Source organism: Budorcas taxicolor, chromosome 13 (genome assembly GCF_023091745.1).
Source record: "Budorcas taxicolor isolate Tak-1 chromosome 13, Takin1.1, whole genome shotgun sequence".
Taxonomy (NCBI): domain Eukaryota; kingdom Metazoa; phylum Chordata; class Mammalia; order Artiodactyla; family Bovidae; genus Budorcas; species Budorcas taxicolor.
This window is the reverse complement of record NC_068922.1, coordinates 36127870-36154618: the sequence shown is the minus strand read 5'-3', so window position 1 is coordinate 36154618 and position 26749 is coordinate 36127870. Positions and strand designations below refer to the sequence as shown.

At 40.2% G+C, this 26749-nt stretch overlaps 1 protein-coding gene across 2 annotated transcripts in view; it reads right to left on the bottom strand.

Moving 5' to 3' along the window:
• Nucleotides 1-26749, bottom strand: part of MPP7 (MAGUK p55 scaffold protein 7) — a 227844-nt gene that overhangs the window by 119752 nt on the left and 81343 nt on the right. For both annotated transcript variants that reach the window (XM_052650871.1, XM_052650870.1), the window contains exon 3: nt 9413-9531. In XM_052650871.1, coding sequence (XP_052506831.1) covers nt 9413-9531 — 119 coding nt within the window. The remainder of the gene's footprint in view (nt 1-9412; nt 9532-26749) is intronic.

Sequence of the window (26749 nt, the reverse complement as noted above, 5' to 3'; positions counted from 1 at the left end):
ATTTACTACCGTGTAAATATCACCTTCCCCAGCCCCATACGATGCTTTCCACTGCTTCTAGATGAAAAGAAGAGAAGAACGTGGAGTGCCTGCATGATTATAAAACCACTACCCAATAAAATTATCTGTCTTTCTCCTTTATGGCTTGACTATATCAATTATCCTGGAAATAACTACTTTCCAGGCAAGTCTCATGGTGCTAATGATTAAGAAAACTGGAATTATTGGAAGATTAAGATCAAGCATTACCTTCAAGCTGGTTTTTCATTTCCTGAAGTTTCCAGGTTGGAGATATAAAATTTTTAAAGTACATTCTCATTCACAGGTTGCTTTCTGAGCATCTGCTCAAGACTTATTTTCAGACTCAAGAGTAAGGTTTTCACTTTTAAAATCCTAACTTCACAAGCATTAAAGACTTCACGAATTCACATTCATACGGAGATGGAAAATAAACTGCCACTAAGTTATCCCTCATACCTAGCTTCCACGTGTCAACTACCCTGCCCATGACATCATGTGTGTCATTAAAAATAAAACTGCAGGGCATCTTTAAGAAGAGAAATTAAATATTTTCAATTATAATTTGGTAAGAAGCAGTTATCCAAAATAAAGAACTCTTGCAAATCAATAATGAAATCATAGCCAAAAAAGAGGGCAAAGGAAGATGGCTGGTTTCAGCTCAGACATGTGAAGGGAAAGGAACTTGCAGGACAAACTGTCACCTGAAATCGGGAGGGAAAATCACGGCTGAAATCAACTTAGCAGGGGTAGAAACTGCTGGAGCCAGAAACTTGCAGGAACCCTTAACCAGTCATTTTGACAAATTAATGCTGGGCAAAGGTAACTAGTCTGAGGGACTTGGTCTTGGAGGAGAGCCTTGCACTTTCCTCAAAGAGCTCTACTCAAAAAAAAAAAAAAGAGCCCTACCAAGTTCTCATGGTGAAAACAGGAGAAAATCCCCTAGTGTTTCAAGCAGGGGAAGGAGAAAAGTAACCATTTTGCAATACAAAGGCCAAGAGCTCTCTCCTCTCCAAGCATGCATACATGCTAAACTGCTTCAGTTGCTTTGCGACCCTGTGGACTGTAGCCCACCATGCTCCTCTGTCCATAGGATTCTCCAGGCAAGAATACTGGAGTGGGTTGCCATGCTCTCCTCCAGGGGATATTCCCAACCCAGGAATTGAACCCATGTCTCTTCGTCTCCTGCACTGGCCGGTGGGTTCTTTACCTTTAGAATCACCTGAGAAACCCCTTCCCTCTGAGTGAAAGTTAAAGTCACTCAGTCATGTCAGACTCTTGCAACCCCAGTACAGTCTGTTTCTGTACTGGGGTTTCAGTCAGAAACCCCAGTCTGTTCCAGTCTGGGGTTTCTATACAGTCCATGAAATTCTCCAGGCCAGAATACTGGAGTGGGTAGCCTTTCCCTTCTCCAGGGGATTTTCCCAACCCAGGGATCAAACGCAGGTCTCCCGCATTGCAGGCAAATTCTTTACCAGCTGAACCACAAGGGAATCCCAACAATATTGGAGTGGGTAGCCTATCCCTTCTCCAGCGGATCTTCTCAACCCAGGAATTGAACCGAGGTCTCCTGCATTGCAGGTGGATTCTTTACCAACTGAGCTATCCCTCCAAGAGAGTGGCTTTACTTATCAGAGCTGTATTTGACCTGGGAAAAGGGCAGTAAGAAAACTTAACCACATCCCCATCTCCCAGCCTTCCTATCTCAAAAAAGGGAAAAAAAAAAAAAAAAAAGGCTAAGAAATGCTTTTGAAGGTCCTCATATCCCAGGTACTGACATTTAATCAGAATATTATATAACAATTCCTCTCTCCAAGACCTCACCATCACCAAAAGGGCTCCAGTAAAATAACACTGGGTTATAACTGAGACAGCCAAAGATACAGACTCCAAGAGCATTCTTAAGGAAAGACAAAGGGAACAGGGGAGGGAGAGACACTAAGGAAACTGGAGCCTCGGGTACTGAGAGCTTCAGCAAACATTAAACACAGCCAGGTCAAAGGCAAAACTCACATGTAAAGCCTAATCACCTCAGTACCTATTACCCAATACATCATGTCCAACTTTCAATAGAAAATCACAAAGCATAATAAAAGGCAATAAAAGCACAGTCTGAAGAGATAAAGCAAGGATCCGAAAAAGACTCAACTCTGACACAGAAGTTGGAACTATGAAATAGGGAATTTAAAATACACATGATTAATAGGCTAATAGCGCTAATGGAAAAAGTGGACCACATGCAAGAACAGATGGAAAATGTAAGCAGAGAGATGGAAACTCTAAGACAGAATCAAAACGAATGCTAGAAACAAGGAACACCATAACAGACACGAAGATGCTTTTGATGTGCTCATCAGCAGACTGGACACAGCCAAGGAAAGAATCAGTAAGACTGAAAATATGTTAATGGAAATTCCCCAAGCTGAAACAAAGAGAAATGAGATGAAATTTTTAAAAAGGAACACCATATCCAAGAACTATGGGACACGTTCCATACATCTTCTGTAACAAAGAGAAAAAGAAGAAATACTCAAAGTAATAATGACTGAGAATTCTCCAAAATTAATGACGAAACACCAAACCACAGATCCAGGAAGCTCAGAAAATATCCAACAGAATAAATGCCCAATAATCTACCCTTTGGTACACCATATTCAAACTGCAAGATCCAAAAATAAAGAGAACATATTGAAATCATTCCAAGTGAAAAAACACCTTCCCTATAGAAGGCAAAGACAAGAATAACATCAGACACCTCATCAGAAACTATGTAAGCAAGGAGAAACTGGAGTAAAATATGTCAAGTGTTGAAAGGAAAAACCACCACTCTAGAATTCTGTATCCAATGAAACTGTACTTTGAAAGTAACGGAGAAATAAACACACAAACTTTAAAAGAAATCTGCTGTCAGTAGACCTGCCTTGCAACAAGTGTTAAAAGAAATTCTTTAAGAGACAAGGAAAGTGATATAGGTCAGGCACTAGAAATACATCAAGAAAAGAAGAGCATCAGAGAAGGAGTAAATAAAAGTAAAACAAAATCTTTTATTTTTCCTACTCTTAATTGATCTGACAACTCTTTGTTCAAATAATAACAGCAATGCATTGGGCGATGATAGTATATGGATAGGTGACATGAATGACAGCAATGCTATAAAGGACATAGAAAAAGGAATTAAGAATATTCTTTATAAGACACCTGCAACTAGCTGCAACAAGGTACAGTGTTACTTCAGAGTAGACCTAGATCAGCTCTCAACGTATGTAGCAAACTCAATAATGGCAAGCACTAAAAAAAATTTGATATGTTAGGAAGGAATCGATGGAATCACATAAAATGTTCACCTAAAAGCTGAGTAGGAAGAGAGAGGGTGATTTAAAAAAAAAAAAAAAGAACAAGTGCTATGAACAGAAATCAGTGGCAGACATGGCAAATATAACCAGTTATATCAACAAACACTCTAAATATGAATGGTCTAAATATATCAATTGAAAGACAAAGACTATGAGAGTAGAGTGAAAAGGGAAGAAACTATTGTCTATAAGAACCCATCTTACAAATAGAACACACCCAGCTCTCCTGGGTGTGACAAATATATCTATAAATATAGATGGATTAAAAAAAAGAAATAGAGAAAGATAGACCACGCTGCTGCTGCTGCTAAGTCACTTCAGTCGTGTCCGACTCTTTGCGACCCCATAGACAGCAGCCCACCAGGCTCCCCCATCCCTGGGATTCTCCAGGCAAGAACACTGGAGTGGGTTGCCACTTCCTTCTCCAATAGACCACGCTAACACTAACCAAAAGAAAGCTGCAGTACCCACATCAGTTTCAGACAAAGTGGACAGCAGAACAAAGTAAACTGTAAGCAATACAGGAGGGTATTACATGATGAAAACAGAGTCAACCCTCTGAGAAAACATCATAATCCTCAGTGTGCATGCATCTAACAAGACAGCCTCAGAACACATGATGCAAAACTGATAAGATTGCAAGGAGAAATGAACAAAGCCACTTCTGTACTAGAAAACTCCAACACTCTTTTATCAGTGATTGACAGATCCAGCAGGCCGAAAATCAGTATTTAGCACCATCAACCAACTTAATCAAATACTTCATCCAACAACAGCAGAATACACATTCTTCTCAAGCTCACACAGAACAAGACAGACCACATTCTGAACCATAATACACCTTAACAAAATGGAAATCATATAGCATATGCTCTCAGGTCACATGGAGTTAAAATAGAAATCAATAACAGAAAGACAGCAGTAAAATCTCCACATGTTTGGGAACTAACCAACAATTCTAAAGTACACATGGGCCAAGGGAGAAGTTTCAAGATAAATTTTTTAAACATTTTGCAATAAATGAAAATATGGTTTAACAAAATTTGTGGAATGATGCAGAAGTAGTGGTTAGAGGGAAAGCATGGCATTGAACATAAAAAAATAAAAAATAAAAAAAAAACACAGAACTAAAATCAATTTTCTAAGCTTCTCCCTTAGGAAACTAGAGGGAAAAGACCAAGGAGGAAAAAAAGAAAGAAAGAATAAAATACAAGCAAAAAGCAACAAAATTGAAACAGGAAAAAAAAAATTCCGTGAAACCAAAAGCTGGTTCTTTGAAAAGATTAACTGATGAACCCACAGCCAGGCTATAAGAAAATGAGGCATAAACTCCTAATAATATCAAAAATGAAAGAAGAGTCATCATTATGGATCCTAAGGACATTAAAAAGATAATAAAAGATTATAAACAATTCCATGCCCTCAAATTTGGTAACTTACATGATTCCACCAATTCCTTGAAAGATACAAATGACAAAAACTCTACACAAAAATAAATAGATGATCTAAATAGGCTTATATCTACTAAAGAAATCAATAGTTAAAAACCTTCCCAAACAGCTAGCACTAGGCCCAGATGGTTTCAATGGTGAATTTATGGGAAAAATCCTACCAATATTCTACAAATTCTTCCAGTAAAAAAATAGAAGCAGAGAGTATACTTCCTAACTATACGCCAAGCATTACCAAAACCAGATAAAGACATTACAAGAAAGGAAAACTACAGACTAATATCTCTTATGAACAGAGATGTAAAAATCCTCAGCAAAACATTAGCAAATCAAATCCAACCAAGGATAACATGAACTATATACCAAAACCAAGTGGGATTTTTCCCAGGAATGTAAAGTCTGGTTCAATATTCAGAAGGAATAAAGTAATCTGTCATAGCAACAGGATAAAGAAAGTCTATATGATCAAAACAGTAGATGTGAAAGAATCATTTGAAAAAAAAATCCAACATCCATTTACGATTAAAAAAAAAAATACACTCAACAAACTCAGAACAGAGAAGATTTCTTCAACATGCAGTTTTAGCTGAAAATACCAGTTCCTCCTCCAGCGCCTCTCTGAGGCCAGCATTGAGGGATGCCCCTTCTGCATATCAAAGAGCTGAGACCGTGGGCCACCGTGGAATGCGCATCACCATGTCCTCTGCGGGGCTGAAGACCCTATAAAACAAGGGGCTAAACCTGCTCTATTAGAAAGCTTATCCCTGGTGTCCTACATACTGTCTGGCACAGAGTGAGACCTCAACAAAGACAGCATGAACAAAACAGTCAAGCGTCAGAAATTAAAACTATGTAACTAAATGTTATCAGGGTCTGGTTGAGTTTTCCCATGACTCCTTTAAGACTGAAATCACAAAAAATATACACAACAATGCAATCATAACAGGAAATTTTCCTTGGAAATAATAGTTGTGTTTTTTTGAAATACTTCAGAATCTCCAAAAGAATAAAATTCAGATTGCTACCTTTTTTTCTCCTGCCCCATACAAATATGCAACTATTTGAAAAGGCAAGGGAAAAAAAAAACATAGGCAGCTATTTAAAAGGTACTAAAATTTTTATATTCTTATCCTAGAAATCCAACACAATTGTGAAATAAGAACAAAAATTTCTTGAAGAAAGAGAACTACTGATCTTTTTTAAAATTAATAGTTAAGTAAGTCTTTAAGCCACATTTTGTTGGCTTAAAATGAACTTAATCCAGATTATAAAAATACACACAATGTAACTGAATAATATAAAATTTAAAGTAAGTAAAGGAATTTCAAAAGGAAAAACCACAAGGATAGGAGATAAGATTTGGGAATGGGATTTGGGCACAAACAACATGCTTCATGGGTCTATAAACTTGCAAAAACACAGTTCCAAAATGTGGCTCTGTGCGTCCATCACCTTCACTAGATAATGTGGAAACTGATGTCCTTGTCTGGTCTCACATTAGATAGGATATTTCCATTCTTATATATAATATTTCCAAGGTCTTCAATAGGTACCATCTATCTTCTTTATTTATTTATTTTTTATTTTTTGGCCATACCACACAGTATGTTGGATCTTAGGTCCCTGACCAGGAATTGAACCCGTAACCCCTGCATTGAAAGCACAGAGTCTTAACCACCAGACTGCCAGGGAAGTCCCGATATCAACTTTGTTCTGGTTTAACCTTAACTCCTTTTTGGAATCTCATATTCACAGTTTTTATTAATCAACTTTTCTATTTAGAAATTTTTCTTTTAAAAAAATCTTCAGTTACAGTATAGGATCATCATGGTTCTCTTCCAATGACAACTCACAACCTACAGTATTCCCCTCAGAGTGGAGCTCAAGATCTTAAGGTGGCATGCCATACCTGCTGCAGACCCCAGCACCAAACCTGCCTCTTCTTAAGTGTATTTCACATCAGATCAGCAAGTTGTCTGCATTTAAAACTGCGAGGCAATTTAACAACCACTTTCTTTTTTTAATCAAAAGATGAGAACTGTGAAGATTGGGCGCTAGAATAAAATCAAGTTTTCCGTTCACCCAGTTCTAAATCATGTACCAACAGCATTAACTGCAGGCAAAAGAGCATAACATCAAAGCACACAAAATGAATCTTTTCAAACAAATCCTTTTGCTCTACCGAGATTTATGTATAGAAGCAGAAGCCTGCTCTCCTCCACCCTGCAGTAGAGGCTCTTGGAAGACGGGTAAGCAGATTGTTCCAGCTGTTTAAACTATGCTCCTGATCCCGTGAGACCTGCCTTCTGGAGGCATCCTAGGTTTTCCTACTTGAAAACTAACATAATGGGTCAGTCAAAGGACACCTTGAGTCTGCGCATGAGAAAAGGAGGGGGGGCAGCATCTAGTAAGAAATTGAGAGCATACTAGAATTACATAATAAAACTAAATTTTAAAATACATTTTATGGCAATTACTGAAAAACATTTGGAATAGAGCAAATGTTACTATGCTATTTAAAGACTAGCAACATCCATTTATTTGCTACACTGTTTTTATAAACCAGATATTGGTAACAGTATGCTTCCTAGCCACTTAATTATGGACACATACTTTGAATAACAACTTGTGCTGAAAACTCAACAGCTAGTGTAACTAAGAATTTTTTACACTTTAGTTTTATTCTTTTAATATTAAAAATAACAACCATCTCTGCCAATTCTTTTTGGTCCTTCACATGCTATGATAATTAAGCTTCTTCTTAATAATTTATTCACCTAACCTATATAACTACCAAAAGAACTAAGAGCTTCACTATTTTATTGGAAACTCTCTGTCAACAAACAACCTTGTCAAACAGATACAGACTCACAGACTTAGAGAACAAAGTTATGGTTGCAGGGGGCAGGAGGATGGGGGGAGAGATGGTTCAAGAGTTTGGGAAGGACATGTACATACTGATACATTTTAAATGGATAATCAAGCAGGTCCTACTGTGTAGCAGAGGGAATTCTGTCAATATTATATGGGAGCCTGGCAGGAGGGGAGTTTGGGGGAGAATGGATACATGCATATATATGGCTGAGTCCCTTTGCTGTCCACCTGAAACTATCACAACATTGTTAATCGGCTATTCTCCAATACAAACTAAAAAGTTTAATTTTAAAAATCTTGTCAATAGATAATATAATTTCCATTTATAAGCAAGGAAACTGAGATAGTAGCCACAATATAAATAAATACAAACATACACATCCATTGTTTGGGGGGCATATTTGTTTACTGATTAAGAAGTGATGGTGCTATTTGAAATGTATTTTATTCCTTCTATCAAGATCAAATCAATCTAAACAATCCATAACTATCCAACTTCCAAACATTTAATACAGGAGTATTTTCATGATTGCTTCACTAAGTCATAAACTTTACCAATTATTAGCCCAAGGCCATTTCTAATACATCCCAAGAGAGTAACTAAACTACCTAAAATTATTTAGAATACAAAGATATCTTGGCAATAATACAAAAACTAAAAGAAAAAAATTAAAACAACACACACAATAAAGCATTCTTTAAATGTAAAACTAGGAAAATGCCACAGATCAACACTAATCTCTTGAGAATTGCTAGACTTAAAACACACAAATTTCAGCAAATTTGACCAAAAAAAAAAAAAAAAAAGGCAGTAAGAATTGTCCTGTCCTGTGAAACAATGGTGCCTCATTTCCAAATACTATACATCAGTCAAAAAGCCTCTTATCACAACAGACAACCATAACAGATGGAGCTGAATTAAGTATAGGATCAGACACTGTTGAAGCATAAGTTTCTATCTCCTGCAGACTCTGTAAGACTTTAAATTCCTTTCAGCTTGAGTTAAATGGGAGAAAATGCAATTCATATTTCCAGAAGCAAGAGTGGCATATTTTCCAGTAAGTTCCTTGTTCTCGTTTTACTATTTTAAGACTCCTGATCACTCCCAGCACTGCTGTGTGGCAAGATCTGATTTCTGGTGGTTGATCATTTCCAGGGTATGACGCTTGGCGAAACTGGTCTCCAAACACTGTTTTTTATTCCTATTTAGCGTCAGTGTATTTATACACAAAATACCATGTCAGTGGCGCTGGGCCAAGAAGAGAAACAGCTTGCTAGAATTTCATTTGACTTTGTTAGAGGAAATTATTTTAAATTAATGTGGCTACTGAACAGCTGCCATCCTTAACCTCAGAAAATATATTCCTTCTAATTTTTGCTGCGAACATTTATTTATTTAAGTTAAACTCCAGCTCATGAATGTTGACCATGAGGAGTCTAAACCTTCTTGTGACTATTTCACATTCTTTTTCTAAACAAGGGCAGGCGCAGGCTTGCTCTATTAGTATGCAGAGCCAGGTTGCCACCATTAAGTGAAATCATCTATGTATTTTTGGTAGAATCTTTTTTAACAACTTCCACGCCTGTCAGTGAAATGGAACAAGGCTGTTTTGTTTTTGGAGGGCAATAATTTGATCTCTGGTTTACTGGATGGCGCTCAAAATATTTTTCCATATGTTTTTCTGCAAAGAAAAATCTGACATCAGCATGGTTTACCTTGACTAGTGAATGCAGGCTTTTTTCACCAAACACATCCCAGAGGAAGGTCAGGTCTTCCTGGCTGTCCACATGTGGCTGCAGCTGGGCTGGCAGAGCCACCAACAGCTCATACAGACCTATAAAACGAAAATAAAACACAAAGTGTAATCTCAGAGTGATCTCATTAATTTCGCTTAAGGTGTGTGTAATTGACGGCTGGAACATGTCGTTTTTACTGGATCTGTATTCTGGGCCATCAAGCAAAACTCTTCTCCAAAGAAACAAAGGAAGCTTTTGGATTTTTAAATTCTAAAGATATATGTACAGCAGGCCTGTTTTTACCTCCTGTGGTGGTCAACATTTTACAGCCCTCCAAGTTTACATAACCCGAAACAAAAAAAAATATGTACAAGCTTTCAAAAAAAAAAAAATCGAAAAGAAGAAAACGCATACATTCCTTCCGTTAATCGTTATTACATTTCCCTCAACGTTAGCCAAAGAGTGAAGTGAGTCATGAATAGGAAAAACTTCTTTAGAAGAGCAGAAAATTGATAGCATGGTCCATTAAAAAGGTTTTGTGGTTTCCAAACGGTTCCTAATAATATATAGCTTCAAAAACATTTGCATTATCGAACGTCCAAAGTCAAGTTCTAAAAAGTAAGCCAGAAGAAACCATACTTGGTGTGGCATTGTTTGTAGCCACCCTATTTTTTTTTAACAACAACAAACTCTGCAGCACTTAGCCTAAATGCAACTCTAATTTGAGGGTATGTGATGCCCTTGAGAAGAGTCAAGGCAACAGATGCAGGTCACGCATGTTCTCGCTGGAAGCTCCCTTGAGCAGACAGTAGCACAGTGTCCCAGGAGCAGGCTGTGCAGACCATCCATCGCGTTCAGGGGCCGGCAGATTCCCGTCCAAGAACTGTTGCAACAGTGCTTGCCCGGACTCTTCAGGGAGGTGACCTGGCAGAAGTCAGTATCAACTCAGAGCACATGCTTCATTTTCCAGCAGGATTACATGAGGTAAAAAGGACAAAATTCCTTTTATTTCTGTCTGCTGTCTACAAAAACACCGAGACCTCCTGGGATTTACTAGCACATGGGACTGTTGTTATTTCTGGTCTGAATAAGTGCTGCTGTTCATCAGAGAGACAGCTTTACAAGATATTCCACCAGCAAAGATTCGTAAATTATGGCCTTCTGATCAGTGTAGCTGTTATCTTCCTAAAGCGTTATAATATTCTGATAACGTGATTAACTCACAACCAAATACATTCGGTACCACTTTGGAAGTGAGATATGTAACTTGAGATTCAATTAAATTGAAACATTCCTGGGACTATATTTGGCCACAAAGATCTAAAATACTCTAGGGAAAAGTAAATAAATAAAACCTTCTCCCAATTACATTCTTAAGTATTGGTGGTTTATATTTGTTCCCATAAAAACCTGGCACCCTTCCTAAACTAGCACTTATTTACAATTCAGTAAAAATGTTCTTAAGGTATCTCAACCTAAGTCAATGTACAGGTCTCAGTTTATACAAATACATACACACACACAGCCACCAAGATCAGCATTTAAGGTCAGAGGTTCAAACTATGAAATTATGTAAAAAGAAGGTAGAATTTCACTATTCTATTACCAATTTCAGGAGTAGTAAAAATGATTACCTATTCCTTAGTAATATGATTAGAGCTGTATGATACAAATTCAACTGTGATATAATTTATATGGTACAGCTCTTGGGGGGATTAAATGAGTTCATACACTTTAACAGTCCTGGCACATGGTAAATACTTGATGTTTCACATGTAATGCAAGTTTCAGCCATTGTATTACCGATTACGACTGTTATCCATCATTATTATTACTAAAAAAGCAAAAATCTGGATCGAACAGTCCTAGATGCAAACCCCAGGTCTCCACTTTAAGCATTTCACATAATTTATATAAACCTTGTTACCCTCACGTGTTGAAAAAGAAATGATAATCTACATATGTGGTAAAACTGCATAGAACTAAATAAATACACACACACAGAGACACACATAAGCACATGTAAAACCAGGGAAATTGACAAAGGTGAACCACTGGTGTGGATAACGCGCTCCCAGCTGTGACACACCACCACAGTCACGAATAATGTGCCCGCAGGGGAACTGGTGAAAGTACACAGGATTTCTCTGTGTTCTTTCCTACAACATGTAACTCTATAATTATCTCAAAATAAAGCTGAAACAAAAGAAGAAATTGTGGTAAATACAGTTGCTGTGAGGATTCAGCGAACAATTCACAATTCACAGGCATTGATTAAAAACAACAATATCCATCTTTCCTCTGTTTGCTTCCTAACAAGGAAAATCTCAGTGCAACGCTTCTAACTAGACACCCAGTTTAGCGATAGGTGCCAACCAGACAAAACACCATACTCAGAAATGAAACCACTCTGGTCTTCTATACATGGAAACTGTTCAACTTACCTACATATGCCTTAGCTTTTTTGTGGGAATAATCCATGTTAGGCTCAATTTTTAAAATAATAATAACTTCTTTGTTAGTCAAAGCACAGAAGCCTGAGTTTTCTGTGCTTCTCTAGCTCTATGCAATCCTAACTTGCATGGTCCACTAGAGCACAACACTCACTTCTCTTCATCTCCCCAATCTTGTGTGCTGTGCTTAGTCACTCAGCCATGTCTGACTCCTTGCAACCCCATGGATTGTAGCCCAACAGGCACCTTTATCCATGGGGACTTTCCAAGCAAGAATACTAGAGTGGGTGGCTATGCCCTCCTCCAGGGGATCTTCCCAACTCAAGGATCAAAGCCAGGTCTCCCGCATTGCAAGCAGATTATTTACTGTCTGAGCCATCAGGGAAGCCCAAGAATACTAGAGTGACTGTCCTATCCCTTCTCCAGGGGATCTTCCCGACCCAGGGATTGAACCAGGGTCTCCTGCATTGTAGACAGATTCTTTACCATCTGAGCCACCAGGGAAGCCCCTGGTATCCATACCTTGTACCACAAAACAAAGCCAGAGAGACAGGACCATGCCAATCAGAAATTCAAAAGATGGTAAAAAGAGCTGCCAGCAAAGAGCATTGCTAGCTGCAAGCAGTGTCAATGCAGGCAACAAGGACAAGCACTGCCACTCAAACCAGTGACCCAGCCCCAGCAAACACCTCAAGTCCACGTCTAAAACTACATCTGTGTACTTACATGTGCTTTAAAGGAGTCCTATGCTCAGTTCCTTGAGTCCCAATCATGAAGAACACTATGAAATACAATGGTCCTTGAAATTCAGAGAGCCAGAACAAGAGTTGAGAAAGCAATGTGTGTCTTTAAAACTTTTTCCTAAATCCACCTGTTCCCTGAACAAGAACTGGGGCCATGAAAGTCAACCTGTGCTCTTCTGTAGTCATCCAAGCTCATTTCCATAAACATCTAGGCACTCATGAACCCAGAGCATCCACAGCTCTGAAGGTCTAAGACAAATCGGACGTGATTTCTTGTCCACAGGCGTCTACAAAGTTATGTGCAGGACCAGGTTAGACTGTGGGGCAGAGGCAGGGGAAGTGGCCAGTTCCTCCAGGGGGAGGAAGACGACATCAAGAAACCTTTAGGCAGGAAGAACACCTGAGTTGGGGCCATGAAGGCTCCATTCCCAAGAAGCAGCATGTTATGAGCTCTCAGAGTCAGAGCGCCGGGCACAGAACTAAGTCCATAATGTAATGCTATCTCTCCCCAGAGAGCTCACAACCTTGGATGACACAGAATGCGTCCATATATGAGCAAGCATCTTTCAACCCAAATATAATGATCTCCTATTTGCCCAATTAAGATCTGAAACATTTTTCTCTTCCAAGCAAAATAAATAGATACTCAGGCAGTTGACGACGCAAACAAATGTCAGTGATGTTACTAAGATGTTCATGACCACCTCTAACATTTAAATTGCAATTTAGTTAGAAACTCTTACTGTGAATTACCTATGAAGAAAAATACATTAATGTAGATAGTGTTTTCGCCCCATTTGCACATTTCACATGATCATTTGAATTCTTCAGAGTGAGATTCTTCCTCATCACAAGTGCCACTTGAGAATTAGAATAGATTGTTTGAACTTCCAGGTCACTTGAGATGCAACACCGTTTTGAATATATGAGATGCCATCACTGAGAATCTGGGTAAAGCTGATTGGTTTTTCATCAACAAACCTACTTACCTACTTTTTAAAATTCTATCAATTGCAAATGTGAGGTTTTTAACCCTTCTTCAAGGGATAATTAAATCTAGTCTAAACTTCGTCTCCTTTAAAAAAAAAAATCTGTCAAAGGAACTCTCAATAATTTCTAAAATTATGAATTTCATTATATGTGAATACTTTCAGTTTCCCCATTCCATACACTTTTGTGCATGTGAATAAACAGAGAAAGTTCTCTGTAAGAGATTTTGTACGGACCTGACTATAAGCCAGCTCTCTCTTCTCTAAGAGATCATTTTATGGAGGGAAAAAACTCACCTTATATTTGGGCACATACAACACAGGACACTGTCCAGGATGCCTGGGAAGGGTTTCAATAAACTTATTTCATAAAAATATTCCAACAGAAAAAAAGATACTTTTAAATTAGTGCATTTTATATGTGGAGAAAAAGAAATCAATAGCAGCAAAACTAAAATAGGTTGAGGGTCACCTGATTAATATATATATAATAATTATTACAGCAATTTTAAGCAGAGAGCCATCAGTGGGGTCAGAATGAAGCTGGCAGGCCATGGGCTGGGGCCCAAAAGGAAGAAAAGCCCAGGAGGGTGAGTCTGCTGGGGTAAGGAAGGTATTCACAGTAATAGGAGCCAATTGCAGAGAGACGCAAAGATGCTCGAAAGATCTCTGAGTTGGTACTGAAGCCTGTTATCTACAAGCTCAGTAGTAACCTCTTCTCCCCTTTCCAGAAGAAGGTGAGATGACAAATGCTGGCCGTCTGACGTCATGAAGAATAACATCCTACGGAGAATGCTTTCCGTACAGTATAAACTGCCCATTCCACCAGGCAGTTCATTAAGCCAACACACGTGTGGACCACCACATCAATGACTTAGGTACCTGATTGGAGCTACATGTGCTGACTTCTCTGAGCTTTGCTGCACTGCAGGGTGAAACACTTGTCATTTTTTTAAAGATGAATAAAAACAACCACTCACAGTCGTCCCTTGGTATCCAGGGCACCCACAGAAGACCAAGCACCACAGCTGCCCTCTACATCTGCCGTCCACAAGAACAGATTCAACCTCATGCTGACTACGCAGTACCATGCTTAGTGAAAAACTCTGCATGTAAGTGGACCTGCACGGTTCAGGTCCATGTTGTTCAAGGGTCCACTGTACATGCTTGTTCTCTCTCAACAATCTATGCTCAGAGTATGATCTTGATGCCTTCTGAAGCCTGGCAAAACAAATGACAGGGTCAGCTGTAGTGTTTTTGTGGCCCCATGGACTGTAGCCTGTTGGGCTCCTCTGCCCATCGAATTTCCCAGGCAACAATGCTGCAGTATGGTGTCATTTCCTACTCCAGGGGATCTTCCCAACCCAGGGATCAAACCCGTGCCACTTGCATTTTCTGCATCAGGAGGCAGATTCTTCACCACTAGCACCACCTGGAAAGGCTCACTGTTTTACATACAGATATGAAAACTGTGGACTCTTAACCACTGGTTTCTCAGATGGCACAGTGGTAAAGAATCTGCCTGCCAATGCAGGAGACAGAAGAGACGGAGTTCAATCCCTGGGTCAGGAAGATGCCCCAGAGGAGCAAATGGCAATCCATTCCAGCACTGTTGCCTGGAAAATACCATGGATAGAGGAGTCTGGTGGGCTACAGTCCATGGGGCCACAAAGAGTTGGACACAACTGAGCATCATGCATAAATACTTTGGTGCTTTAGCAACTTCAAGTAAGTTGTCTTTTTTTTTTTTTTGCAATATTTAGATAAGAGTAGTATTGTAAAGCTTTCTATCAGGATCTTGTATGTAAGTCAGAAGCAGGAGATTTGATTAAGGATTGTGAAAGGCAGGTAACACTGACCCAATCATGCTGAATAAACAATTCGCCCGAAGTCATAATACATTAACCAGAAGAAAATGATAAAGTGTCATCCTTACATTAAAATTTCATTACTTTGTAAGATTTACCCATTTACTAAAATATATGATAGTAATTCTAACTCTGCATAAAGTTTGCTATAATCATGGTCAGACCCTGAGTGATCCTCACCCTGCCTAAAACTGTGCTTTGCTGTGCTTAGTCGTGTCTCTTTGCAACCCCATGGACTGTAGCCCATCAGGCTCCTCTGTTCATGGGGATTCTCCAGGCAAGAATACTGGAGTGGGTTGTCATGCCCTCCTCCACAGAATCTTCCCACGCAGGGATCGAACCCAGGTCTCCTGCACTGCAGGCCAATTCTTTACCAGCTGAGCCACCTGGGAAGCCCACCGAATAAAACTAGCTGCTAAAAATTACATCTGTTTCTTTTGTCTCCCCCTCCTTAATCTATCCTTCCTACCACCAACCCCTAAAGCTTCCCAAAATACTACTTAGTAAAAATTACTACCAGAAGCAGTTCCCAGTAGTATTAACCATACCTAATACTGTGGTATGAGCTATGGTAAAGTGCTTTACAGGCCACCTCACTTCATGCTCTCCATCAGCAGGTCCTATTCCTGTCTCCATTTTACAGGAGAACATACACTTAGCCAGTAAGTGGCAGTCAGGACTTAAACTATGTCTCCCAGAATAACCCATCACATAAACCTTCTACTCAAAAACCTTCAAGAGATCCCTCAAAAGAAAAGTTAAATGCCTAACTGGACACCCAAATTACAAATGGATCAAATATTTCAAATATAATCTAGAGGACAATCTAAAAGAGTATTTTTATCATCTTGGAGTTAAATGTTTGTCTTAGAAAACAAAGAACCTAGAAATAAAAAAAAAAATTATGGTAGAATTTGTGACAAAATTTTCATGCATCAAAAAAACCAAGGAAGTTTACAGAGAAATGGCCAAAAAATATCTCCAACAAGCAAGCGATTGATATCAAAAATAATAAAAGATGAGTAAAAGAGAAAAATGGGCAATAGCACATGAACAGTCAAATGGTGGCAGAAGAAATAGATGCCCCTCAAAATCAGTATATAAAGTAATGTTCAATCTAAGAAGTAATATGATTCTTGCAAGTCAAAGCAGGATTTCACTGGTGGCCCATTGGTTAAGAATCCACCTGCCAACACAGGGGACACGAGTTCAATCCCTGGTCTGGGAGGCTTCATGTCATGGAGCAACTAAGCCAATGTCCCACCACTACTGAAGCTTGTATACCCGAAGCCTGTGCTCTGCAACAGGAGGAGCCACGCGCAACGAGAAGCCCCGCACCTAGAGAAAAGCCGACACGCAGCAACGAAGATCCAGTACAGCCAATAAACAAATCTTTTTAAGTTAAAGCATATCATTTTTCTTTTATCAATTTAGGAGATAATTAAGTTTGCAAATACTCATTCTTAGGGCATGAGAGTGGTTTCCCTGGTGGCTCAGACAGTCAAGAATCCACCTGCAATGCGGGAGACCTGGGTTCGATCCCTGGGTTGGGAAGATCCCCTGGAGGAGGGCATGGCCACTCACTCCAGTATTCTTGCTGGAGAATCCCATGGACAGAGGAGCCTAGTGGAATACAGTCCATGGGGTCACATAGTCAGACACAACTGAGTGACTAAGCACAGGGCATGAGAGCAGATGCCCAGCAGTCACTTGGTGGGATGTACACTCATTCATTCAATCAGCATCCACTGACCACTGTACATTCTCCAGGCCAGATGCTATTCAAGGTGTCTGGATAGATCAGCAAAGAGCCCTAGATAACATTTCATGTGTGTGACAGTCACTCAGTCATGTCCAACTCTTTGTGACCCCATGGACTGTAGCACCCTAAGCTCCTCTGTCCATGGAATTCTCCAGGCAAGGATGTTGGAGCAGGTTGCCATTTCCCACTCCAGGAGAACTTCCCGACCCAGGGATCAAACTCGCATCTCTTGAGTCTCCTGCACTGGCAGGCGGATTCTTTACCATTGCGGCACCTGGGAAGCCGAGGTAACACTCTAGGGGGAAGGCAAATAATAAACACAAGTAAGTAAATTATACAGTATGTAAGAAGGTGACAGATATTGATAGAAAAAGAGAAACCCAAGCTGTGTATGCAGATTCAGGGCTGGGCCACCGGCACGGACAGGGACAGAGGAGGTGGTCAGGGAACACACTCTGGTGGTCAGAGTCAGGAAGAAGGTGACAGAGTTGGTGGGCATCTGAGGGACAAGCACTCAGGGAGAGGGACCAGACGACACAGAAAACCCAGCCTCTAAGCCTGGAGCATCGGAGAAGAGCAAGGCACCCAGTGTGACAGGCAGAGGGAGAGAAGGGGGAGCGAGTTGATGTCAGAGAGGAAACAGGGACCAGGTCTCGCAGGGCCTTGTAGGACAGACACTGCAAAGAACTTAACTTTTGCTTCATAGGGATACTGCCATTGCTGGGTTTTTGAGCAAAGGAGTAACATGATTTGAGTGACATTGTAAGAGCATTGCTCCAGCTGCTACATTGAGAAGAGGGGGAAGGGGAGCACAGAGGCCGAGAACGAGTCAGAGGGTCTGAGAGTGACCCAGACAAAAGAGGACCGGCACCCAGGCAGTAACCAGAGGGAGGTATAAGGAGCATGGGGATTCTGGACAGATTCTGAGGGAAGAGCCAACGATGAATTTCTGTCTGACTGAAGGTGGGATAGGAGAAGAAAAAAAAAAAACAAATGTGATCGCCAACACTGAAGCTGCTGCCAAGGGAGACGAGAAGCTCAGTTTCAGACCCGATGAGCTGAAGACGTGGACTGAATGTCCTGGGGAGACGCAGCGGGCGGCTGGAGGGAGGGGTCAGAGGCTCAGCGGAGAGGCCTGAGCTGAAGACATACACGTAGGAGCCCTGGGCAGGGGGGTGGTATTTAAACTCAAGAGCCTGGATGAGACCCCGCGGGTGTGAGCATGGACACAGTAGAAAGAGGAGCCAAGGACTGAGTCCTGGGGTCTCCACTGTCTGACCTCAGAGTTTCACAGACAGGCTTAAGATAACACACTTGACATGAGGAGGAGGGGCACAGACATGTGCTGTCCTGGTGGCCCAGTGTGGCGGGAAGGATGACCGACCTGAGGCAGGAGAGGCCACAGTCAGGGCAGGGGGAACTGCCCGAGAGGTCCAGCTGCCTGGACTGGCGATGGCTGAAGAGCATTAACAATAACAGGTGACACACTGGCAAGAGCAAATATTGACTGCTGTTAGGAGGGGGGTTGGTACAAAAAAGAATCAATGTCTGCAGGGGTGGGGGGATAAAGCAGGTTTTTTAAGATGAAAAAAAAATAGACCATATGTGCACTAAGGGCTTTGATCTACTGCAGGGGAAATGCTGACCACAGGGGCATTGCTGGTGGCCCTCTCTCAAGAGGTGAGAGGAACAGGGTCAGTGCACATGTGGACAGGGTACCCAGGGCTCCCAGGAGGGAGGCAGATATTGGGGCGGGGTGGGGGGACCTGCAGTGACTCCCTCAGGATGGATCGTAGCAGTATTTTCAGTAAACTATGAAATGCAGTTGCCCATGGGGAGTGAGGACACAGGATCAAAAGTCTGTGTGAGAAAGAAAAGGTTGGAAAGAGTCACCTGAGAGAATGGAAAGATGAATAAAGCAGGGAAATCATAAATTGGTAGTTTACTGGCAATATGAGGATTTTAAGCGTACGTGCATTCCCTTTGATCCGGCTCGTTCATTCCCTCATTCATCCCACTTCCAGGGAGCCTAAATCTATACCCAACTCTATCAGCATTTAATCCAGGAAGAGAAACTAAAAAGAACAGGAAAAAATTACTTACATTTTACTATATGTGTGTATACTTCACATTTGCTGTGCATATATATACGACACATATATACACACACACATATTTTCGCATTGTTTGATTTTATACAAAATAGACATTATTTTTACAATTTTAAAAGTTTCATGCCTCACTCCCCAATTCTGTTCTAGCCACAGTGGACCGCTGCTACTGGCTATCCCCTGAAAGTGTAACTATTTCCAGATATCTTACACCAACTCACTAAATAATTAACTTCCTGGAGATCGCTACTGCTGTCATAGTCCCCTCCCGCAGGACCCGAGATTATCTGGAAGACAAAACAAGCACCGTAACTGTCTGACCTCAGAGTTTCAGGAACAGGCTTAACATAACAAATGGACAACGTCTCGAATGTGTGAAAGGGAGCTGGCAAACTCCTGAATTCCTCTGTATTTCAAAATTCCTCCAGGTCCTTTCCAGCCTTCATTCTGCAAATATGGAGTGCTCACCATGGACCAGAGTGTTTAGGGATGGGAATACAGGGTGAGGGAGAGAAAGGGAAGCAAAGACAGTCATGCCACAGTGTGCCAGTGGAGACAGGCATCATACATTGTGAATACACACGTGAAGCTGTAACTGTGAACTGCTGCAAGGGAGGGGGTGTAAACCACGACAGTGTAAGAGTGGGACTTGAACAAGCTCAGGGAGAGCTTCCTCAGGAAAACGAAGCTTGTGCTGAGATGGTCAAAGAACAGACATCAACCGGGGATGATGAAGTAGGAGGCAGAAAAACCCTATAGGGAAAAGAAATGCACAGACAAAGGCCCTGGGGAAGATGCTTAGACTCTGCAGCCAAGTAACATAAATACAAGTCCCAACACTGCAGCTGTTAATTGGTTCACATCTCTGTGCATCCAGTTTTTAAACTGTATAAAGGCATAGTTATACTAGCCTGACTAGGGTCATAATAATGATTAAATGAGCTATTCGTAAAGCTCAGAATGATGCCTCATTTCACTGTATAACCTCATAAGCATGTTTAAAATAAATTCCAAATTAAATGTTAAAATGTATGTATATGCCAAGGCATCACAGAGGAGAAAATGTGAGGTTATACTGCTGGACAGCTTTTCACAACAGGCAATAAAGACAGGCAGTGATGGACCCCACGTACTGGTAAAGCGTGAACTAGAGAGAAGAGAAATGAAAAAAGTGATCTGATCCCCGAGGTGGGTCAGTCTAGACAGCTATACAAGTGAAGAAGAAAAATGCCAAACAGTCCCAGCTTTAAAATCGCTTAAAGCTTTCTCAATAAGCATCATGCAACAATCACTTGCAAGAAGTGGCAATAACTATAATTTTGATTACATCAAAGACATGTAATCATTGACAAAGTTCTTATGACAATGGCTTATGTATGTATGTCGACTTACAAGCTTAATTCAAAATCCAGACTGAAGCTCCTGGGAGCCCATCATTCATCATTCAGCCTAAACAGGTTGAATAATTGGACTCATCTTAACACGCTTCATGTGATTACAGAAGAATACTAGTAATCCCTTCACTGAGATAATTATATATCCTCCTCTCTTCGTCCGCCCTGCCAAGGTCAGACATACAAGGAAACACTCTGGAGATGAGGAGCCATACCACGCCGGAATGGCCTCGCAAAAACAAATGACTCAGAGCAGACCTGACAACAGATGTTCATTCAAATTATTCAATCACTCTGGATCTTGGGGTCATTGCCTCTTGAGAGGACAGTGGAAAATGGCTCATCAGATACTGGATCAGCTTTGTCATAAAATCACTCATATCGTCCTCCTTTGGGCGAAACTAAGCCTCAGGGAACCCGGCTGCATGCAGAGATAGAGGCAAAACCAGCCAGCAGCATAATCCATCTCAAGAGGTAGTAATTGTCTTTTAAAAAAAAAACAACAGATCTTGTCTTTGAGCCTTTTAACAATTGGTCTCTCAGCAATTTTTCCCATGAGTTCTTGATATAATTAACATTTTCATAAGAAAAAAGCCAAGAATATAGCAGAAACTAATACAACATTATGAAGCAATTATACTCCAATCAAAAAAGAAAAAGAAAAAAGAAAAAAAAAGCCAAGAATTCCTCTTTAAGGATTTCTGTTTACAGTTTAAGTGCTGAAACATCTCTGACTTTTATCTTCCATTCAAAGTGATACAGTTCTATCAAAATATAAAAGATTCTGGAACTTGAAACTTTACACAGACATCCTTCACACAGAATACAGCATCTCCAAAAGTCAAGAAAACTGCATCAGTCAAGAACTTATACCAAAAAGTCACAAAGAGACTTCACCATTTGGCACAAACCACTTTGCAAAACTGATCTTTCTTGTGAAAATTTTCTTCTGAATCATTAAAATAGAGTGGTGGATGGGGAACAGGAATAATGGATATAAAAAGAAATCCGGCAACATGTTTATTTCCTGCACAGATGAGAAAAAGGCCTAACGCTTTGTAACAGAGGAAAGTGACCAGAGTTATCACTTTTGTCAAACAAGAGAGAAGTGTCTTTTATCAAGGAGACTGTGAAGCATTAGACACACCATCTGGACCACATCAAAAGTAATCCAAGGGCAAACCAAAAAACAGAAGCCCCTAACCTACCCTAGTGCAGGGGTTCAGAAAGTCTGAAGAGAAGTGGCCAAAGGGCGGGGGGCTATGATTTTACTACTCATTAGAGGGAAGATGGTTCATGGCTGCTGTTGCAAACTTGAAGTCTAAATGAAAATAACAAATCCCACTGCAACTTAAAGTCCCTCAGGGGCCAGATCAAAGTGATGAGTAGATAACCATTCAAAGCAGCAACAAGGACTAACCTCACAGCAGTGGGGACGGGATGTCCACAGTCTGATGGCAAAGTGGCCGCGGGTCCCCTGGGGCAGTGGTGGAGTGGGAGCATTGCCAGGCGGCAGGAGGGTTGGGCAGAACATCGAGCATCGTGATTTAGTGGAGGAAGAAGGAATCTTCAGAGTAAAGTACAGATAAGACACTAAGACTATTTATCCATCCAGAAACCCATGCTCCCGGACACTTGAGTAACAGAACTGTGTGTAGGAGGAAGGACCCCCACAGGCCTCGTGTTTCATCTGAGCTGATGATGGAGAGCAGGTGAGGCAGATGCCCACAGACTAAACACCGCTAAACTGGGAAGCAGAAGAGCATCTTACCTAAGTGAACAAACTACTGAGCTGTTACAGTGCTGCTGCTGCTGCTATTAAGTTGCTTCAGTCGTGTCCAACTCTGTGCGACCCCAGAGATGGCAGCCCACCAGGCTTCGCCGTCCCTGGGATTCTCCAGGCAGGAACACTGGAGTGGGTTGCCATTTCATTCTCCAATGCACGAAAGTGAAAAATGAAAATGAAGTCGCTCAGTCGTGTCTGACTCTTTGCGACCCCATGGACTGCAGCCTACCAGGCTCCTCCATCCATGGGATTTTGCAGGTAAGAGTACTGGAGTGGGTTGCCATTGCCTTCTCCGATACCTACAGTAGGTATCCACAATGCATGAAGACACTAGCAAGACCTAATAGGAAGCAGTCCAATCAAAGATGCTGGCTCATGCTGGTCTTAGGCAATGACACCTACCTGCCCTGCCGTAACAATCAAGCCCAGCCTCAGCAACACTACATCCAAACACAAGGACAATAACGTATCAAGACTCAGGAGAGTCTCTTTCAGAGTCAAAAACCTACTAAACAGGGGAAAAGGTTTTACTGTCTTTAAACACATACACACACACACACATACAAGAATTTTAAAAAGAAAACGAGAAATTTCTACCAACTTAAACTTATTGTAAACGCCCAGCATGATCCAGGGCTAATCAGAAACTTGACTCCTGATTTGAGAAACATTTTCACCAAAACTTAACAGAGAATTTCGCACACTCCTTCCTTCCCTCTCCAGAGCAAACATTTGAAGAATTACATCTATGCCATAATATAGGTAGAAAGTATCACAAATATATATTGTAGATATTCTGAAAACTGAAGAAATTAGATGACCAAGCATAGATCATAGATTTACCTATATAAACCAGAAAGAAATCTTTAAGACAGTTTATTTTCTATTGCTTTTTCAAAACTATATTTGGACAAATATAAATGATTAATATAAATATAAAAATAATAATATAAGTCAACGGAAATTAATGACAAGATGTGACACTAATTCTCAAAATAACATCTCAAAAACACAGAATACATGAAGAAGTGAAGATATTTCCCCAGTTCCAGAAAAGTGCCTCTGTAAAAATATAATATTCTGTACAGGACAGTAGTTCCTAAGAGAATAAATGGCTCAGAATTTGATGACAGTCTTCTCGCCATGAACAATTCGCTCTTCTCACAGATTCCAGATGCTCAAGATTCCTGCCATCAGGATGGAAAAATTTACTGTGAGTCTAGAGAAATTTAAAACCACCATTCTTGTCATTTCCCTCATAGCTTCATTATTAGAACAAGTCTGGGGAAGCTATTAACCTACGTTAAATGATAAAAAAGATGTTCTCTGTGTCCAATCATATTAGATGCCATACACAACCAAAATATTTAGAAATCATATAGAAAAAGACTTGGGGAAGAGAAAGATAGAGATTCAATTTGTTTCCCTTCGCTTTAATATTTGCATTCTGTACAGAATAGCCAGGCATAGAACTAAAACGTTTTACTATAACCATGGGCTAATAAACACTAAAGAACATATATCGACGCCCAGAACAACACTATAAAACTTTATTATATTAATAAAATGGGATACACCAAGCTTTAAATTTTCCACTTTGTCAAAGGTAAAATAATCAGCACTGTTCGGTGCCATTCATAACAGGCCTCAATTTTTCTCATTTAAACTAGGTTTTATTTCCAAAAGTACCTATACTACTAAAATATTTTAATTCAACCCTGAACAGAGGCATTCTCTTTTTCACACTCTCTCTCCCTCTCAACTGCAAATAACTTATTAAAGCATTCGGCAGGCTGGGTTTTTAACTATGCAAAATATTAATAATTTAAATAATTATAAAGTGGCAGATTGCTTAGTAACAGCTTATAGGATTACAAGCCTACCTCAGAGACACTACACTTCGGTTCCAGACCACCATAAGACAGCAAATATCACTATTAAGTGAGTCACACAGATTTTTTGGTTTCACAGTACACATAAGAATTATGATTCACTATACTGTGGCCTATTAAGTGTTCAACAGCATTATGTCCAAAAACCCAATGTGCTTGCCTTAATTAACCAATATTTTATTGCTAAAAAATGCTAACCATCACCTGACAATGCAGGGTTGCCACAAACCTTTAATTTGTAAAATCAGTAAGAAGTGCAATAAAACAAGGTATCCTGTACTTGAAAGTCTATAAATCAGGGTAAACTAACAGAGGTAAGTGCACACACTTGTACATAACTTCCATTTCTAGACACCGTCTCTAAGTTCAGGTCAAGTCCAAGGTGTAGCCAACTATGCACTGGCAGTCCATGGTCTTGCACCAGTGTCCTCCACCCCAGCCAGTGTGACAGAACTCTGATTCCAAAAGATGAAGATGAAGCCACAGCAAAGGGGCAATTATCTGTAAAACTCGTATAAAGTACAGCCTAAAGCTGTCTTCTAGAAAACTGGATGCATTTATACTGTATTTAACCAGTTACAGGGCCTCCTGGCCTGGAACCATTGGCCACAAAAGCTAAAGCACTGTATTGCAGTTAATGGTACAATAGGATTTATTTCCATTTATTTCACTATTTGTAATATATTTAAAATTTAGCATAACATGTAGTGAGACCAAGTCAAACAGTCTATCTGGATTTTAACTTGCACTGCAGGACGGCAACCTCATCTTAACTCTGATCTTACTCCTGTAGCTTCAGTGTATTGAATGGTAAATAATGAACAGACCAGAAGGTACCAGCGTTCATCAAGAAGAGAAACCGAGTTAAGCGGAAGGTTGTTCACGGACTGCACAGAAAGAGAGGTAAGCGTTTCTCCCAGGACAACTGCAAGAACCGCAGAGATAAAGAAGGAGCTCAGCACCTAACTTACACCTCCCTGTTCTACAGTGGGATGAATGGAAGAAATACACCTGGACCACCCTTAGCAGCTAAATAGGTAACTGCCACTATCCTTTTTATCATTTCCTCTTGGCAGTTTGTTAGCTGAATTAATAAACAATTAAGTGAAAGGAAAGTCCCGAGCCAAGTTCAAGGGACAGAATCATCTTCAATGGCTTTCTTTTCCAGGATTCTCCTGCAAAACCCTTCACAACATCCCCAAGAACAATCTGCTTCACAATCATGTAATAGCTGTACTCCAAAGAAAACCTAGGTTAGCAAAAACATTTAAAAACTGTTTCCATGGGGAAAAGATGTGGTAGGTGAGACAGTTTCTAACTAATGAGGACAAAGCACTTCCAAAAATGAATTTTAGTAATAAATGGAATGATCTATAGTGTAACTACATTTTATTTTAAGCTGAAAATAAACTGGTGGTTTGAAACTGATAACCGCTAACCTAAACACTTCCCGCCCTTCCAGTCTATCTTCTTTAAACTGCTTGAAATTTTGTGTGCAACAGAAATCATAATCACCAGGGGTAAACCCCACCCTCAAAACTCCAAGAGGGGCCAGTTAAAGCTGCTAAAATGTAAGAGAACATCCGGAAAGAGACCTAGTGCACATAAAGAATTGAGTGTAAGATAAAGGTAGCCTTGCAAACCAGGTGACTAGTGATAAATCATTCTACTATGAGTGCTACATCACTGAATTACCTTTCCAGGAAAAAAATGATATCAAATACTACACTAGATCCCTACATAATGAAGGCAATACTAAATAACATGTTTGCATTCAAACTATGTCATAAAAAGTCAGTCTAAGGAATATCGGCTATCACAAAAACCCTTTCACGATATTTACAATAGTGGTTTTTTCCCCCACAATCCTCACTTGTCAAAAAGCAGCTAAATATATAGCCTCGAGCTAGTCTATCCTGTATCTTAAAACATATTCACACATACTTCTTGAACAGTATTTAAAATTTTAAGAGGTTCAAGTATACTAAACCAGAAAGAGAAGTTTAACATATAGTGTGAGTTTGGGCAAATAAAATGTTTTTAAAATTGTAGTGATTTCAATAGCCTTATAATTACTGTTCAATCACATCTTAACAGCATAAAACCATCTTCCTGGTTTTGTTACCAAGGTGGATGTACCAGAATTATACTCCTGCTCTTCCTAGAAGGAAGTTTCAGAAGGAAGCTGCAAAAAGAAAAACAAGAACAAGAACAAGAACTGGCTGGAACCAGCTAAACCCAAAATGGTGGAAGATTTGCCTTCCAGTGACCTTGGGCCTCATGCCACAGTTAATATAACGCATTAGCTAAATGACACA